Source organism: Lampetra planeri, chromosome 21 (assembly GCF_965212315.1).
Source record: "Lampetra planeri chromosome 21, kcLamPlan1.2.h2, whole genome shotgun sequence".
NCBI lineage: Eukaryota > Metazoa > Chordata > Hyperoartia > Petromyzontiformes > Petromyzontidae > Lampetra > Lampetra planeri.
Window position 1 is genome coordinate 6382404 of NC_136127.1, and position 19946 is coordinate 6402349.

At 35.7% G+C, this 19946-nt stretch overlaps 2 protein-coding genes across 2 annotated transcripts in view; both read left to right on the top strand.

Annotated features, from left to right (window-relative positions):
• Nucleotides 1–8768, top strand: part of LOC144724781 (mucin-5AC-like) — a 50338-nt gene extending 41570 nt beyond the window's left edge. Inside the window, exons 46-52 of the mRNA XM_078604168.1 lie at nt 626–743; nt 2455–2599; nt 2983–3133; nt 5124–5390; nt 6856–6948; nt 7287–7413; nt 8717–8768. Of these exons, the coding sequence (XP_078460294.1) occupies nt 626–743; nt 2455–2599; nt 2983–3133; nt 5124–5390; nt 6856–6948; nt 7287–7413; nt 8717–8768 (953 nt within the window). The remainder of the gene's footprint in view (nt 1–625; nt 744–2454; nt 2600–2982; nt 3134–5123; nt 5391–6855; nt 6949–7286; nt 7414–8716) is intronic.
• Nucleotides 8769–8957: 189 nt separating this feature from the next.
• Nucleotides 8958–18970, top strand: LOC144724782 (uncharacterized). The gene is made up of 18 exons (XM_078604169.1): nt 8958–9100; nt 9244–9397; nt 9701–9772; nt 10791–10884; nt 11041–11185; nt 11319–11502; nt 11852–11923; nt 12946–13039; nt 13196–13340; nt 13476–13659; nt 14022–14114; nt 14570–14663; nt 14820–14964; nt 15100–15283; nt 15644–15736; nt 17761–17826; nt 18150–18203; nt 18834–18970. The coding sequence occupies exons 4-18, from the start codon at nt 10805–10807 to the stop codon at nt 18968–18970; spliced, it is 1770 nt and encodes a 589-aa protein (XP_078460295.1). The 5' UTR covers nt 8958–9100; nt 9244–9397; nt 9701–9772; nt 10791–10804.
• The last annotated feature ends 976 nt before the right edge of the window (nt 18971–19946 follow it).

Sequence of the window (19946 nt, forward strand, 5' to 3'; positions counted from 1 at the left end):
ACATTGAAAGTTTGCAGTAGGGTGTATTGTGGCTTGGTCACTCCCAATGGTTTCAGGCCCCAAGGGAAGGAGTCCAACGCAGGCATAATGTTTGCGCCACATATTCCATTGAAATATTTAGCAATGTCCTGGTGGAATTTAGCGATGTCCGGGCACAGCCAAAAGGCATGCAGGTAAGTCTGTATAGTTTCCCGTAGGCACCTAGGGCAGTCTGGGGAGGTCGTCGAAAACCTCGCCCTCCTGTCATTCGTTTGATAAGTTCCGTGTATTCATTTAAATGGAGTGGCCTTCAAAGGAAGTGATCTGGGGCCAGCAGCCAGGGAACTCCAGATTTGCGCCCAATTTTGTGGCGGGATAGTATTTCCTGGTTTTTCATTCTGGGTGAAGGAGTCGATATGCCTCCGCTAATTAATGTTTTTCATTTCCTACCATTAGCCAAGTAACTATGGAGTGGGGGTTGCTGGTAAAATCTTTATATGGAGCCTTGGTGATAGCATCCCAGCTCTGTAGGATTTTCTCAATATTCTTCACTAATAAACTAACCTACAACAACTGGCAGTTGTGATCCTCCATTTTCTTACATGATGGGAACATTTTAATTTAGATTTTTTTCTTTTCAATGCAGCATGTTCATATGCAATGGAGAACCCGAAAATTGAAGTTTCATCCAGAAGTGAAGATGAAGGATCAGGAAGTTCTGAAGAATATTATGATGCGCCATGGACTCCAGACAAGAATGATCAGTATGCATTACACGAGTTAAAACTTGAATATATTGCTCTTATGTTTTTTAAATGTCATTGTGTTTTTTCATGTAATAGATTTTTTTTGTATGTATAACATTGAATATGTTTTATTGTTCAGTACTTTTAGTGTGGGAAAAGCGCTGAATAAATAAAATACATTATTATATTGTATCGAATGTACATGCACATATCCATAATAGATGTTTTTTTGGGTTAGTTGCGGTAAATATAAGTGTCATTAAATCCGCCACCACCCGACACAGCCAATTAGTAAGGTTTGTCATGCAACCAAAATATTCCAATTAGTTACTAGTTGAGCACACCGGTGTGTTGGAGAATAAACCCACAACATTTACAATTCGAGTATGACGCTATGCCAGTAATTAAAACCAGCCTCATCAGGCAACAGTCAAAATTGTGGAGAAATCCTATTTAGGACTTATTTGTAATACACATATAGCTTATTGAGAAATGTCTGTCTTCACATAAAAATAGATTATTTCTTCCAGTCCATTGGACTGTTGGCCTTCTGCTCATGTTTTACAGCAGCATTTATTTAAGCAGGCAAACATTGAGCTAGTTGTGACCTGGCTCGAGTCAGCAGAGTGGAACCTTTAAAACAATTGCTGATGTGTTATAAAATGTCATTGGCATGAACCATCTATCTAAACCATGGGACCATCAGTCCAAAACCGAAATATTGCATAAAAAACACATTACTTAATGTCATGTAGTATTAAGGTTATCATATAAATGAACAGGTAAGTGTTTCTGTCCTGATAAAATATATATTTGTCTTTGGTTGATGGGTCCCCCTGGAACATTTTTCATAAATTATACTTAAACAAATACAACTGGTTCAATCTCCTGGTGTCAGTTGCAACAATGCTGCAATGTTATTCAATTCCCTCACTTCAGTCTCCTCAACAGTATAAATGGCTTTGTGTGTGGTGGTGTAAAAGTTCGGGTACTCCCACCTCGAATGTATAGCTAGCCTGGAAGGGTGGATAAATATTCCCTCTATAGGAGTGCTTCTCAACCTTTTTTGGGCTACTGTGCCCCTTGTTACATTTTGTTTCAACCGAGTACCCCCTTTGCCGAACTAACATGGTTCTGAGAAATGAACATAAATATAGTAACTGCAAGCGAATATGCTATGTTATGCATAACATAATTTGTTCAGGCTCGCTGGTTACTCTTTGAAACCACATTGTTTCTGATCAATGAGTTCAGAAGGGTTTTTTTTTACATCATTCTAGGTTACCATATTAATTTAAATTGTATCATAGTTATTTTAACGACACATTTATATATTTACACGATCTAACCCCCCCAAAAAACCTGTGTTATGGATGATATTGGTCACGAAAGCCTACATGTTAAACTGGACATTGCCGTGTACCCCCAGGGGTCTGCGTGCCCCCCCCCCCCCCCCCCCCATTGAAAATCACTGCTCTAGAGGAGATCTCTGAAGATCTCACTCGTGGATGTCCTTTCGCGAACTGTGGCATAAGCAAGAAAATACAGGGCTACCTTTACCTTTAATCTTTAGAGATGGACTTTTGTCTGTTCATTTAGTTATAATAGCCATGATGCTCCGACGACACACGATACGTTTTTATATGAGTATATACACACACAAGTATACTTTTTGTATCTTTGAACATTTTTTTAAAATGCATAAAAATGTTATATGGATTTTTTACAGATCTCCTTACATACAATTTGAAATACCACCTGGAAGTGAAGTCGTTGGCATAAAAACACAGGGTCACCCAGAAGATGAAGAATGGGTTACAAAATACATTATTTCCTATAGCCATGATGGAGTTACATGGGTGACTCTGGACAAGGTATTTTCCTAATTTCTAGTATTATGCTCATATCATTCAAATAATCTGTAATATATTCAGTAATAAAATTATATAACAAACAATTTAGCCATATCTATTTGACACTTATATTGTATTTGGATAAAGGAATGACACAATGGTTCGTGCACTGTGCTATGAACCTGACAAGTTCGATTCCCGGCTAAAATCAGTGGCAACTGATATTTGAACGTGTCTTAGGCCACCCCCTTCACCAGCCCGTACTGGCCAGCATCGTGATGTATGATGAAACAATCCACATGACCTACAGAGCATGGGGGATTATTATCACAGTGGTGGATTTTGAAAGGAGTGTGACACATTATTATGATGAATTAATCACTGTATTCTGTTTATGTTTGCAGGTGTTTGAAGGCAATCATAACAATATTGCAGTGCATATTAACTACCTGGTTCCTTCAATTTCAAATTCCAAATATATCCGCATTATTCCAGTAGAATGGAAAAATGAAATTAGCTTGATTGCAGAAGTGCTTCTTGGGTGTACGGATCAAGGTAACATTTTTTATATAAAAAAATTTAATAAACATCATTATTTAAAAATGTACATATATATAAGCAAATATTACCATTTACGTGCGATTGTAAAGAGTTCTGCAAGCAAACTATCACTGACGACATATTAGAACACTCAATACCTATTTAAACTTACAAAATTCAAACATGTAGAGTCCAGAGTAACAGTATATCCATTTCCTGACTAGTTACTTGAGTGGACGGGTGGGCCAGTGATTCCTGAACTGGGCTATGAACTTTTTGATTTAAAGCTTTCGTGACTGCAGGGATTCATATTCTTGGTTCTTTCGGTAAAGGCACGTAGAAGGGAAATAATAAGAATATTAAACAATAAAAATTATCACGACGTTTCGACTGCAACACAAGCAATCATCATCAGGTGTGAAATCCACAGCAAGAAAAAAATGATTGCTTGTGTTGCAATCGAAACGTCGTGAGAATTTTTATTGTTTTATATTTTATTATTTCCCTTCTACGTGACTTTACGGAAAGAACCAATAATATGGGCTATCAACCTGGCAATCTGAGTTCAATTCCTGGACACGGCTAATATTAGTGGGAAGTAATATCTGAACCCATCCTGGGCCTCCCTCCACAATCACGAATTGGCTCTAACAACCCTCAGGACCAACACGGATTGGGAGGCTTTCATCCAGCAGTGGATTGTCAAAGGGCTCTACTTTACATTATAATTTTGTTAACGGTTCGCATCTTACAGCTACAATCCGTAGCTGTTTCTACGTTTCCTCCATCAGCGTCAAAACACACGACCAAAATAAACTTCTCAAACCGAAGAAATCACAACTTAAAGCTTGAAAACAAGCACACATAAGACTGCAGATATCACTTACATTTTCTGGCGATAATGCATTTCATAAATATATAACATGTAATTCTAAATTTCATAAATTGAATTATTTCATACAAATCCTTTTCACATATGCCTTGGTATAATTTTTTTCCAATAACCTCGTAAAACAATTATATTTTACGTTACTAATAATATACTGTAAACAAAACAAAAAAACATAAGTTATGTAATTTAAGTTTAATATTATTTTCATGATTACCCTTTTACTCCTCCAGTCTCGCAAACACCAGAAGAACACTCAACTTACACCAGACACTGAAAACAACACAAATTGTTAATTTATATATTTGTAAACCTCATCATTGTCCATGCAGCATAATCACATATCAAATAAAAACACTAATTTGGTAAGCTTAGGCAATATTCATACTTGTCCACCCGTTATCAGTTCCTACCTTATTACAGACCAATTCAGACCATATTGGTCACACCGTGCCCTTATAAATCTCAAAGTTCATCCTACAAAGTTCCATCATAAGGGAGAAACACAAACAAAGACAAAACATTGCCCGTATTGAAACGACTGTACGCCGTATAGACCTGAAAACTAAATTTCGCTGTATAAGAGTATGAGTAAACGGTATGGTTGACAGCTATGAATATTTGTTATGAGAATAGTGTTTTCCCCTTTTTTCTGGCAACAAAACTGAAACCTTTTTACAAAGGTTTTTTTACAAAGGTTTCAGTTTGAGACGAGGCTCAAAAGAAAGCTGTCTCTGGTGTGGACCAATCAGTTTCAAGGACAATGCATATATTATCAGAGTATGTGTTTTGTTTGCACTCTGACCACAAGTATTGTGGATAATGCAGTCATAATTCCTTGTAAAAAGGTTTCAGTTTTGTTGCCAGAAAAAAGGGGAAAACCCTATTCTTATATTTTGGTACTGGCAAACGAGGTCCCATTTGTTGTTATAGCTAGCAAGATTCAAATGAAGTTAACAACTATTATATCCCGTCTGATAAGTTATTTAGAAATGGTCTCAATCTATATATTTAAATTTTAAAAAGTGTACTTTACTATTTTCATTCATTCCTGCTGAAGATATTTCTGGGTATTAAAAAATTACTAATCTTGCATTCTTGTACTTCTTACATTAGCTTCGACAACTGCACCGGTCTCGATAAGCAAACGAACAGGTTCTACGACTCCAGAAAAAAGCATAACAACAAAAGTTCACACTACTCCAGAAGGAACCACAAAAACAAAAGTTCACACTACTCCAGAAGTAACCACAAAAACAAAAGTTCACACTACTCCAGAAGTAACCACAAAAACAAAAATATACACCACAACAAAAGAACGTACAACGAAGGTTTACACGACTCCAGAAGCACCCACGACAACAAAGGTTTACACGACTACACGTAAGGCTTTTATACTTCTACCCAATCTCTGCATATTATGATAACTAATTGAGTGCAGTGGGATGTACTTAATGATATATATATATAAAAATGAAACTCGAAAACTGGGCCACAATCATTGAAATTCCTGTTATATGTTTAATATTATAGAAAATGTCATGTTATCCGGCATCCATGGGTAATGGGGGGGGTGCCGGTAAATTAAATATTCTGGTTATCTCAGAGTTATAAAAAAATGTGAGACTAATGGAACACTGATGTTTTGCAACAATTAGATGTTTTTTTTCCTCACAGCGTTAATCTACAGAGCCTAAAAATGTGTTTAGTGCACCTATGAAATGTTGAAACAATGGAAAAAAGTGTTTATAAAGAACCATTCTTTTTTGTCACTGCAGCTTGTTCAACACCAATGAAAAATCCTGAGATTTCATATTCATCAGGAGATGTTCCTGAAACAGACAAACCATGGTCTCCAAGTAGTGATGACAAGTAAGATACAACGAAGAAAATCTCTTACACATACACCTGAACTCTATCATATTATATATTCATGGTATGCTGTAAGGTAGTACATAATATACCTTTAAAAACATTTGTGTGCAGTAAAATCATGGTAATTTTCGTATTCTTGTCTGTGTTGTTCAGCTCCCCATTCATAGAAGTTAAAATACCTCCAGGAAGTACATTTGTCGGCGTAATAACCAAGGGTAATCCAGAGCAACCTCAGTGGGTTTCAAATTATGAAATTTCATACACCACCGATGGAATTCGCTGGGTGGTAATTGACAAGGTAATATTTGCATATTACCCAACATTATTTGAGCATATATTTTGTCATATCGTGAATTGAGTGATAATTTCCTTCATGACATTTCTCATGGTTCTCTCCAACATTAACCACTTTCTCTTTTATTGCATTAGATATTTGAAGGCAATCACGACAGCATCACGGAACAAACCAACTACGTGGTACCTTCAATCCCAGATCTTGTAGCCATACGCATCATACCGGTAGAATGGATTGATAATGAAGTTAAGCATACAGATGAATCATATGAAAAAATAAGCATAATTGTAACAGTTCTGCTAGGTTGCAAAGTTCCATGTAAGTACACACTGCTTATTTCATATTTCACTCACAAACAAATGTAGCAATTGAACGTGTTCCTTTATCCTTCATTGTTATAAAACAATAATTGGTAATATTATTTTCATTTGCACGTGCATATTTTCTAATTACATCCAACAAAACCAATTCATGAATACTCATACACTATTACCAATAATTACACTGCCATTAATAATATTGAGATCGTTATGAATACCGACAAAGTTTTCCTTATGAAAGAGAATTGTCTGTAAATTACCTCTTTCTACGAAAACGGTTGAATTTATTGCCGTAATTATCAACAGTGTAAGGATAGTTTCTGCACCGTTCGTGTAACGTACTTTTTTTTCTTAACAGCAACAACAATACAAGTTTCAACAACTGAAACACCAACAACGCCCACTCCCACCCCTAAAGTGAAAACAACAACAAGCATTCAAACCACAACACGTAAGGCCATATAATTGCCTTCTTTATATTGGAAACTTTATGCTCTAAAATTGAAAACAACATAAGTCTTAAAGAGTTATCCGGAAATTTTAACGTAAAAAAACTTAACTACTTGTATTGATTTCTGCTTAAGATATTGCTCGGTATGAAAAAGGATTAACCAAACTTGTATTCTTCCACATATGTACAATGTATGATCATACTCTGTGATGCATGCCGCGTCATATACTTTTTACATGAAAACAAACATTCATGTCATAATTATTAAGAATCCTATTCAACGTCTCATATTGTCAACAAAGGCTTTAAACGTGAATTTTGTCTGATTTTCGTTGCAGCTTGCTATTACATAATGCCTATCCCGAAGATAACATACTCCTCCTCAAGTGATGAGCAAACATCGGCAAATTCAGCAAGTTCTGAGGTGGACTCTCATGAATCCTGGACCCCAAACAAACATGACAGGTGCGCCTTATACTCTTCGCAAATGCCCACATCAAGGACATGTTTACTTAAGATCATTATAAGAATCATCTGTACGTTTGCTGACATTAATTCTTTTCTGTATTTTTTCCAGCAACCCATACTTACAATTCGAGTTCCCTCCAGAGAATAACGTTATTGGTATACAAATCAAGGGCAAGGAAGAAAAGAACGAGTGGGTTACAAAATTCACAATTTCCTACAGTGTTGATGGAATTGTATGGATTCCGCTAAACAAGGTAATACTTGACAGGTTTCAACGAGTCTTAACATGTTAATTGTGAGCGTTTTTGCGGAATAACATGTCATTTTACAATCACAATGCATGTATGCTGACAGGATATTTTAAAGCATATTTGTAATGACTGCTTTTATTTTTCAGATATTTGATGGCAACTCTAAGGAACACCAGGAAACCATAATTTTTTTCTTCCCATCTATCCCCTCCAATGCTGCTTATGTCCGTGTTTATCCTATTGAATATCATGGGCACATCAGCTTACTTGCTCAACTTCTACAAGGCTGTCAGCATGAGTGTAAATTACCTATTCCTTATTTTTTTTGTACTGCTTTATTGTCAAATGTACTGCTTGGCATCAAAAAGAAAATAACTCGCCTTGCATATTTTCCCTCATACCAATTAATGAATACACATACTCGATTACCAATAATTACACTGGCATTAATAATGTTGACGCTCTTATAAGGTCTTCCTTGCAAAGGAAAAATGTCTGTAAATTACCTCTTGGTTTAAAAAAGTGCTGAATTTATTGCTATACTTATCAACCGCATGAGTATTTTCTGCATCGTACGTGTAACATACATTTTTTTCCTAAACAGCAACAACAATAAAAGTTCATACAACAACTGAAACACCAACACCGGCCACTCCCACCCCTAAAGTGACAACAACAAGCATTCAAACCACAACACGTAAGGCCATATAATTGCCTTCTTTATATTGGAAACTTTAATTCGGTTTAATGCTCTAAAATTGAAAACAACATAAATCTTAAAGAGTTATCCTGAAATATTCACGTAAAAAAACGTACTTAATTACTTCTATTGATTTCTGCTTAAGTTATTGCTCGGTATGAAAAAGGTTTGACCAATCTTGCATTCTTCACTTATGTACAATGTACGATCATACTCTGTAATGCATGCCGCGTCATATACGTTTTACATGAAAACAAACATTCATGTCATAATTATTAAGAATCCTATTCAACGTCTCATATTATCAACAAGGGCTTTAAACGTGAATTTTGTTTCATTGCCATTGCAGCTTGCTATTCCATAATGCCTATCCCGAAGATAACATATTCCTCCTCAAGTGATGAGCAAACATCGGCAAAATCAGCAAGTTCTGAGGTGGACTCTCATGAATCCTGGACCCCAAACAAACATGACAGGTGCGTCTTATACTCTTCGCACATGCCCACATCAAAGATATGTTTACTTAAGACCATTAAAAGAATAATCTGTACGTTTGCTGACATTAATTCTTCTCTGTAATTTTTACAGCAACCCATACCTACAATTCCAGTTCCCTCCAGGGAATTCAGTTATTGGTATACTAATCAAGGGCAAGGAAGAAAAGAACGAGTGGGTTACAAAATTCACAATTTCCTACAGTGTTGATGGAATTGTATGGATTCCGTTAAACAAGGTAATACTTTGACAGGTTTCAACGGGTTTTAACATGTTCATTGTGAGAGTGTTGTGGAATAAAATATAATTTTACAATCACAATGCAAATATGCTGACAGGATATTTTAAAGCATATTTGTAATGACTGCTTTTATTTTTCAGATATTTGATGGCAACTCTCAGGAACACCCGGAAACCATCATATTTTTCAGCCAATCTATCCCCTCCAATGCTGCTTATGTCCGTGTTTATCCTATTGAATATCATGAGCACATCAGCTTACTTGCTCAACTTCTACAAGGCTGTTACCCTGCGTGTAAATTACCTATTACTTATTTTCTTATACTACTTTATTGTCAAATGTACTGCTTGGCATCAACAAGAAAATAACTCGCCTTGCATATTTTCCCTCATACCAATTAATGAATACACATACTTGATTACCAATAATTACACTGGCATTAATAATGTTGACGCTCTTATAAGGTCTTCCTTGCAAAGGAAAAATGTCTGTAAATGACCTCTTGCTCTAAAAAAGTGCCGAAATTATTGCTATACTTATCAACCGCATGAGAATTTTCTGCATCGTACGTGTAACATAAATGTTTTTTCTTAACAGCAACAACTGAAACACCAACACCGCCCACTCCCACCCCTAAAGTGAAAACAACAAGCATTCAAACCACAACACGTGAGGCCATTTCATTGCCTTCTTTGTATTTTAGACCAATGTTGCGTTCATTTTGGACTGATGAAACTTATTAAGGTTTCCAACATTAATGTTCGGATATGAACGTTTCCAACATTCATATTATGACATGTATTTCCAGATCAATGTTGCTTTTATTTATATTCTTGGTTCTTTCGGTAAAGTAACGTAGAAGGGAAATAATAAAAATAAAACGTAACAAAATAAAATTCTCGGCGTTTCGGCCACAACGCAAGCAGCCGTCCTCAGATGAAGAACAGAGCTGTCGGAAAGACAGCGTCCTAATGAACACTGCTAAGCTTGGCAGCGTATTTTAAGCTGGGTGGGAGGAGGAGAGCGCCTTGACAAACGAGTTTACATATCAACAGAGGAATTTAGCATATTGATGACAAATGCAGATATGGGGTTAGTCACTCCTTGTGGAATGCGTAGGCGGTGGGGAGTCTCAAAGTCATATTATGCTAGTGTATTATGTAGGATTAGCAGTAATAAAGGGAATTAAATTTTAATAATTAAGAACTGCAACAGCCCAAACCACCGCGTATCAAGCTCGTGCATTATGTGGAAAACAAAAAAGGAGTTTCTAAACAAATGCAAATACCCTATTACCGTACAATAAACCGATGTGAAAATAGCTTTTATTTGTTTTTATTAAAATTGCTTTTATTTGTCAATTATAAAACGAATGAAGGCTTCCAAGATCAACGTTAGCATACTGTCATTAATAAACAAATGTTTCATTGCAGGCTCCATTCCTTGTTAACATTTAGCCACTCTCATTAGAACATTGAAACGCCATACCTTTACGGATTTGTATCGCATGACTGTTTAAAATGTGTGAGGCTAATGTAACACGGATGTTAGGCTACAATTCGAAAATTTATATTTTTGCTCACACTGTTAATCCACAGAGCCTATGAATATGTTTAGTGCACCTATGAAATGTTGAAACAATGGAAAACAAGTGTTTATAAAGAACCATTCTTTTTTGTCACTGCAGCTTGTTCAACACCAATGGAATATCCTGAGATTTCATATTCATCAGGAGATGTTCCTGAAAAAGGCAAACCATGGTCTCCAAGTAGTGATGACAAGTAAGATACAACTTAGAAAACCTCTTGCACTTACACCTGTACTATATCATATTCTGTATTCATGCTATGCCGTAAGGAAGTACATAATATACCTTTAAAAAACATTTGTGTGGATAAAATCATGGTAATTTCCGTATTCTTGTCTGTGTTGTTCAGCTCCCCATTCATAGAAGTTAAAATACCTCCAGGAAGTACATTTGTCGGCGTAATAACCGAGGGTAATCCAGAGCAACCTCAGTGGGTTTCAAAATATGAAATTTCATACACCACCGATGGAGTTCACTGGGTGGTAATTGACAAGGTAATCTTTGCATATCACCCAACACATTATTTGAGCACATATTTTGTCATATCGTGAATTGAGTGATAATTGCCTTCATGGCATTTCTCATGGTTCTCTCCAACATTAACCACTTTCCCTTTTATTGCATTAGGTATTTGAAGGCAATCACGACAGCATCACGGAACACACCAACTACGTGGTACCTTTAATCCCAGATGCTGTTGCCATACGCATCATACCCGTAGAATGGTTTGATAATGGAGTTAAGCATACAGAAGAATCATATGACAAAATATTCATCATTGTAACAGTTCTGCTAGATTGCAAACCTCCATGTAAGTACACACTGCTTATTTCATATTTTACTCACAAACCAATGTAGCAATTGAACGTGTTCCTATATCATTCATTGTTTTAAAACAATAATTGTTAAAACTCTATTCATTTGCACGTGCATATATTCAAAATACATCCAACAAAACCAATTCATGAATACGCATACTCGATACCAATAATTACACTGGCATTAATAATGTTAACGCTCTTATAAGGTCTTCCTTGCAAAGGAAAAATGTCTGTAAATTACCTCTTGCTCTCAAAAAGTGCTGAATTTATTGCTATACTTATCAACCGCATGAGTATTTTCTGCATCGTACGTATAACATAAATGTTTTTCCTTAACAGCAACAACTGAAACACCAACACCGCCCACTCCCACCCCTGCAGTGACAACAACAAGCATTCAAACCACAACACGTGAGGCCATATCATTGCCTTCTTTGTATTTTAGACCAATGTTGCGTTCATTTTGGAGTGATGAAACTTATTAAGGTTTCCAACATTAATGTTCGGATATGAACGTTTCCAACATTCATATTATGACATGTATTTCCAGATCAATGTTGCTTTTATTTATATTCTTGGTTCTTTCGGTAAAGTAACGTAGAAGGGAAATAATAAAAATAAAACGTAACAAAATAAAATTCTCATGGCGTTTCGGCCACAACGCAAGCAGCCGTCCTCAGGTGAAGAACAGAGCTGTCGGAAAGACAGCGTCCTAATGAACACTGCTAAGCTTGGCAGCGTATTTTAAGCTGGGTGGGAGGAGGAGAGCGCCTTGACAAACGAGTTTACATATCAACAGAGGAATTTAGCATATTGATGACAAATGCAGATATGGGGTTAGTCACTCCTTGTGGAATGCGTAGGCGGTGGGGAGTCTCAAAGTCATATTATGCTAGTGTATTATGTAGGATTAGCAGTAATAAAGGGAATTAAATTTTAATAATTAAGAACTGCAACAGCCCAAACCACCGCGTATCAAGCTCGTGCATTATGTGGAAAACAAAAAAGGAGTTTCTAAACAAATGCAAATACCCTACTACCGTACAATAAACCGATGTGAAAATAGCTTTTATTTGTTTTTATTAAAATTGCTTTTATTTGTCAATTATAAAACGAATGAAGGCTTCCAAGATCAACGTTAGCATACTGTCATTAATAAACAAATGTTTCATTGCAGGCTCCATTCCTTGTTAACATTTAGCCACTCTCATTAGAACATTGAAACGCCATACCTTTACGGATTTGTATCGCATGACTCTGTTTAAAATGTGTGAGGCTAATGTAACACGGATGTTAGGCTACAATTCGAAAATTTATATTTTTGCTCACACTGTTAATCCACAGAGCCTATGAATATGTTTAGTGCACCTATGAAATGTTGAAACAATGGAAAACAAGTGTTTATAAAGAACCATTCTTTTTTGTCACTGCAGCTTGTTCAACACCAATGGAATATCCTGAGATTTCATATTCATCAGGAGATGTTCCTGAAAAAGGCAAACCATGGTCTCCAAATAGTGATGACAAGTAAGATACAACGTAGAAAACCTCTTACACTTACGCCTGTACTCTATCATATTCTGTATTCATGCTATGCTGTAAGGTAGTAAATAATATACCTTTAAAAAACATTTGTGTGGATAAAATCATGGTAATTTCCGTATTCTTGTCTGTGTTGTTCAGCTCCCCATTCATAGAAGTTAAAATCCCTCCAGGAAGTACATTTGTCGGCGTAATAACCGAGGGTAATCCAGAGCAACCTCAGTGGGTTTCAAAATATAATATTTCATACACCACCGATGGAGTTCACTGGGTGGTAATTGACAAGGTAATCTTTGTATATCACCCAACACATTATTTGAGCACATATTTTGTCATATCGTGAATTGAGAGTGATAATTGCCTTCATGGAATTTCTCATGGTTCTCTCCAACATTAACCACTTTCTCTTTTATTGCATTAGGTATTTGAAGGCAATCATGACAGCACCACGGAACACACCAACTACGTGGTACCTTTAATCCCAGATGCTGTTGCCATACGCATCATACCAGTAGAATGGATTGATCATGGAGTTACGTATACAAATGAATCATATGAAAAAATAAGCATAATTGTAACAGTTCTGCTAGATTGCAAAGCTTCATGTAAGTACACACTACTTATTTCATATTTCACTCACAAACCAATGTAGCAATTGAACGTGTTCCTTTATCCTTCATTGTTATGAAACAATAATTGTAAAAACTCTTATTCATTTGCACGTGCATATTTTCTAAATTCATCCAACAAAACCATTTCATGAATACTCATACACTATTACCAATAATTACACTGCCATTAATAATATTGATGTTGTTATGAATACCGACAAAGTATTCCTTATCAAAGAGAATTGTCTGTATATTACCTCTTGCTTTAAAAATGGTTGAATTTATTTCCGTAATTATCAACAGTGTAAGGATATTTTCTGCACAGCACGTGTAACGTACTTTTTTTTCCTTAACAGCAACAACAATCATCGTTCCTACAACAACTGAAACACCAACACCGCCCACTCCCACCCCTAAAGTGACAACAACAAGCATTCAAACTACAACGCGTAAGGACATATAATTGCCTTTTTTATATTGGAAACCTTAATTTGGAATTCGGTTTAATCCTCCAAATTTAAAGCAATATAAGTCTTAAAGAGTTATCCTGAAATATTCACCTAAAAAAAGTACTTAACTACTTCTATTGATTTCTGCTTAAGATATTGCTCGGTATGAAAAAGGATTACCCATTCTTGCATTATATCAGGTTTTTTTACCCTTTTTTCTGGCAACAAAACTGACACCTTTTTACAACGAATCATGTTTACATTAACCACACTACCTGCAGTCAAAATGCAAACAAAAGCACACTCTGATAATGTATGCACTGTCCTTGAAATTGTTTGCATTTTGACTGCAGTGTTAATCCACAGAGCATATGAATATGTTTAGTGCACCTATGAAATGTTGAAACAATGGAAAACAAGTGTTTATAAAGAACCATTCTTTTTTGTCATTGCAGCTTGTTCAATACCAATGGAAAATCCTGAGATTTCATATTCATCAGGAGATGTTCCTGGACCAGGCAAACCATGGTCTCCAAATAGTGATGACAAGTAAGATACAACGTAGAAAACCTCTTACACTTACGCCTGTACTCTATCATATTCTGTATTCATGCTATGCTGTAAGGTAGTAAATAATATACCTTTAAAAAACATTTGTGTGGATAAAATCATGGTAATTTCCGTATTCTTGTCTGTGTTGTTCAGCTCCCCATTCATAGAAGTTAAAATCCCTCCAGGAAGTACATTTGTCGGCGTAATAACCGAGGGTAATCCAGAGCAACCTCAGTGGGTTTCAAAATATAATATTTCATACACCACCGATGGAGTTCACTGGGTGGTAATTGACAAGGTAATCTTTGTATATCACCCAACACATTATTTGAGCACATATTTTGTCATATCGTGAATTGAGAGTGATAATTGCCTTCATGGAATTTCTCATGGTTCTCTCCAACATTAACCACTTTCTCTTTTATTGCATTAGGTATTTGAAGGCAATCATGACAGCACCACGGAACACACCAACTACGTGGTACCTTTAATCCCAGATGCTGTTGCCATACGCATCATACCAGTAGAATGGATTGATCATGGAGTTACGTATACAAATGAATCATATGAAAAAATAAGCATAATTGTAACAGTTCTGCTAGATTGCAAAGCTTCATGTAAGTACACACTACTTATTTCATATTTCACTCACAAACCAATGTAGCAATTGAACGTGTTCCTTTATCCTTCATTGTTATGAAACAATAATTGTAAAAACTCTTATTCATTTGCACGTGCATATTTTCTAAATTCATCCAACAAAACCATTTCATGAATACTCTTACACTATTACCAATAATTACACTGCCATTAATAATATTGATGTTGTTATGAATACCGACAAAGTATTCCTTATGAAAAGAATTGTCTGTATATTACCTCTTGCTTTAAAAATGGTTGAATTTATTTCCGTAATTATCAACAGTGTAAAGATATTTTCTGCACAGCACGTGTAACGTACTTTTTTTCCTTAACAGCAACAACAATCATCGTTCCTACAACAACTGAAACACCAACACCGCCCACTCCCACCCCTAAAGTGACAACAACAAGCATTCAAACTACAACACGTAAGGCCATATAATTGCCTTTTTTATATTGGAAACCTTAATTTGGAATTCGGTTGAATCCTCCAAATTTAAAGCAACATAAGTCTTTTCAAAATACATCCAACAAAAGCATTTCATAAATACTCATACTCGATTACCAATAATTACGCTGCCATTAATAATATCGATGTCGTTATGAATACCGACAAAGTATTCCTTATGAAAATAATTGTCTGTATATTACCTCTTGCTTTAAAAATGGTTGAATTTATTTCCGTAATTATCAACAGTGTAAAGATATTTTCTGCACAGCACGTGTAACGTACTTTTTTTCCTTAACAGCAACAACAATCATCGTTCCTACAACAACTGAAACACCAACACCGCCCACTCCCACCCCTAAAGTGGCAACAACAAGCATTCAAACTACAACACGTAAGGCCATATAATTGCCTTTTTTATATTGGAAACCTTAATTTGGAATTCGGTTGAATCCTCCAAATTTAAAGCAATATAAGTCTTAAAGAGTTATCCTGAAATATTCACGTAAAAAAAGTACTTAACTACTTTTATTGATTTCTGCTTAAGATATTGCTCGATATGAAAAAAAAAGGATTAACCATTCTTGCACTATAATAGATTTTTTTACCCCTTTTTCTGGCAACAAAACTGACACCTTTTTACGAGGAATCATGTTTACATTAACCACAATACCTGCAGTAAAAATGCAAACAAAAAACACACCCTGATAATGTATGCACTGTCCTTGAAATTGTTTGCATTTTGACTGCAGGTATTGTGGTTAATGTAAACATGATTCCTTGTAAAAAGGTGTCAGTTTTGTTGCCAGAAAAAAGGGTCAAAAACCTATTATGATATTTTGCTGCTGGCAAAGGAGGTCTCATGATGTAAACATTCTTGCACATATGTGCAATGTATGATCATACTCTGTAATGCATGCCACGTCATTTTCTTTTTACATGAAAATAACATTCATGCCATAATCATTTAGAATCCTATTCAATGACTCATCTTGTCAACAAGGGATTTAAACGTAAATTTTGTTTGATTTTCGTTGCAGCTTGCTATTACATAATGCCTATCCCGAAGATAAAATACTCTTCCTCAAGTGATGAGCAAACATCGGCAAATTCAGCAAGTTCTGAGGTGGACTCTCATGAATCCTGGACCCCAAACAAACATGACAGGTGTGCCTTATACTCTTCGCAAATGCCCACATCAAGGACATGTTTACTTAAGATCATTATAAGAATCATCTGTACGTTTGCTGACATTAATTCTTCTCTGTATTTTTTCCAGCAACCCATACTTACAATTCGAGTTCCCTCCAGGGAATACAGTTATTGGTATACAAATCAAGGGCAAGGAAGAAAAGAACGAGTGGGTTACAAAATTCACAATTTCCTACAGTGTTGATGGAATTGTATGGATTCCGCTAAACAAGGTAATACTTTGACCGGTTTCAACGGGTTAATTGTGAGAGTGTTGTGGAATAACATATCACAATGCAAGTATGCTGACAGGATATTTTAAAGCATATTTGTAATGACTGCTTTTATTTTTCAGATATTTGATGGCAACTCTAAGGAACACTCGGAAACCATCATCTTTTTCGACCAATCTATCCCCTCCAATGCTGCTTATGTCCGTGTTTATCCTATTGAATATCATGAGCACATTAGCTTACTTGCTCAACTTCTACAAGACTGTCAGCACAAGAGTAAATTACCTATTCCTTATTTTCTTTGTACTACTTTATTGTCAAATGTACTGCTTGGCATCAACAAGAAAATAACTCGTCTTGCATATTTTCCCTCATAGTAATTAATTAATACACATACTCGATTACCAATAATTACACTGGCATTAATCATGTTGACGCTCTTATAAGGTCTTCCTTGCAAAGGAAAAATGTCTGTAAACCACCTCTTGCTCTAAAAAAGTGCCGAATTTATTGCTATACATATCAACCGCATGAGTATTTTCTGCATCGTACGTGTAACATAACTGTTTTTCCTTAACAGCAACAACTGAAACACCAACAACGCCCACTCCCACCCCTAAAGTGAAAACAACAACAACCACAACACGTAAGGCCATATAATTGCCTTCTTTATATTGGAAACCTTAATTTGGAATTCGGATGAATCCTCCAAATTTAAAGCAACATAAGTCTTTTCAAAATACATCCAACAAAAGCATTTCATAAATACTCATACTCGATTACCAATAATTACACTGCCATTAATAATATCGATGTCGTTCTGAATACCGACAAAGTATTCCTTGTGAAAAAGAATTGTCTGTATATTACCTCTTGCTTTAAAAATGGTTGAATTTATTTCCATAATTATCAACCGTGTACGGATATTTTCTGCACCACACGTGTAACGTACTTTTTTTTCCTTAACAGCAACAACAACTGAAACAACAACACCGACAACAACAAGCATTCAAACCACAACACGTAAGGCCATATAATTGCCTTATTTATATTGGAAACCTTAATTCGGTTTAATCCTCCAAACTGAAAGCAACATAAGTCTTAAAGAGTTATCCTGAAATATTCACGTAAAAATCCGTACTTAACTACTTCTATTGATTTATGCTTAGGATATTGCTCGGTATGAAAAAGGATTAACCATTCTTGCATTATAATAGGTTTTTTACCCTTTTTTCTGGCAACAAAACTGACACCTTTTTACAAGGAATCATGTTTACCTTAACTACAATACCTGCAGTCAAAATGCAAACAAAAAACACCCTGATAATGTATGCACTGTCCTTGAAATTGTTTGCATTTTGACTGCAGGTATTGTGGTTAATGTAAACATGATTCCTTGTAAAAAGGTGTCAGTTTTGTTGCCAGAAAAAAGGGGGAAAACCTATTATGATATTTTGCTTCTGGTAAAGGAGGTCTCATGATGTAAACATTCTTGCACATTTGTACAATGTATGATCATACTCTGTAATGCATGCCGCGTCATTTTCTTTTTACATGAAAAAAACATTCATGCCATAATCATTTAGAAACCTATTCAATGACTCATCTTCAACAAGGGATTTAAACGTAAATTTTGTTTGATTTTCGTTGCAGCTTGCTATTACATAATGCCTATCCCGAAGATAAAATACTCCTCCTCAAGTGATGAGCAAACATCGGCAAATTCAGCAAGTTCTGAGGTGGATTCTCATGAATCCTGGACCCCAAACAAACATGACAGGTGTGCCTGAAACACTTCGCAAATGCCCACATCAAGGACATGTTTACTTAAGATCAATATAAGAATCATCTTTACGTTTGCTGACATTAATTCTTCTCTGTATTTTTTCCAGCAACCCATACTTACAATTCGAGTTCCCTCCAGGGAATACAGTTATTGGTATACAAATCAAGGGCAAGGAAGAAAATAACGAATGGGTTACAAAATTCACAATTTCCTACAGTGTTGATGGAATTGTATGGATTCCGCTAAACAAGGTAATGCTTTGACCGGTTTCAACGGGTTAATTGTGAGAGTGTTGTGGAATAACATATCACAATGCAAGTATGCTGACAGGATATTTTAAAGCATATTTGTAATGACTGCATTTATTTTTCAGATATTTGATGGCAACTCTAAGGAACACTCGGAAACCATCATCTTTTTCGACCAATCTATCCCCTCCAATGCTGCATATGTCCGTGTTTATCCTATTGAATATCATGAGCACATTAGCTTACTTGCTCAACTTCTACAAGACTGTCAGCACAAGAGTAAATTACCTATTCCTTATTTTCTTTGTACTACTTTATTGTCAAATGTACTGCTTGGCATCAATAAGAAAATAACTCGTCTTGCATATTTTCCCTCATACTAATTAATGAATACACATACTCGATAACCAATAATTACACTGGCATTAATCATGTTGACGCTCTTATAAGGTCTTCCTTGCAAAGGAAAAATGTCTGTAAACCACCTCTTGCTCTAAAAAAGTGCCGAATTTATTGCTATACATATCAACCGCATGAGTATTTTCTGCATCGTACGTGTAACATAACTGTTTTTCCTTAACAGCAACAACTGAAACACCAACAACGCCCACTCCCACCCCTAAAGTGAAAACAACAACAACCACAACACGTAAGGCCATATAATTGCCTTCTTTATATTGGAAACCTTAATTCGGTTGAATCCTCTAAATTGAAAGCAACATAAGTCTTTTC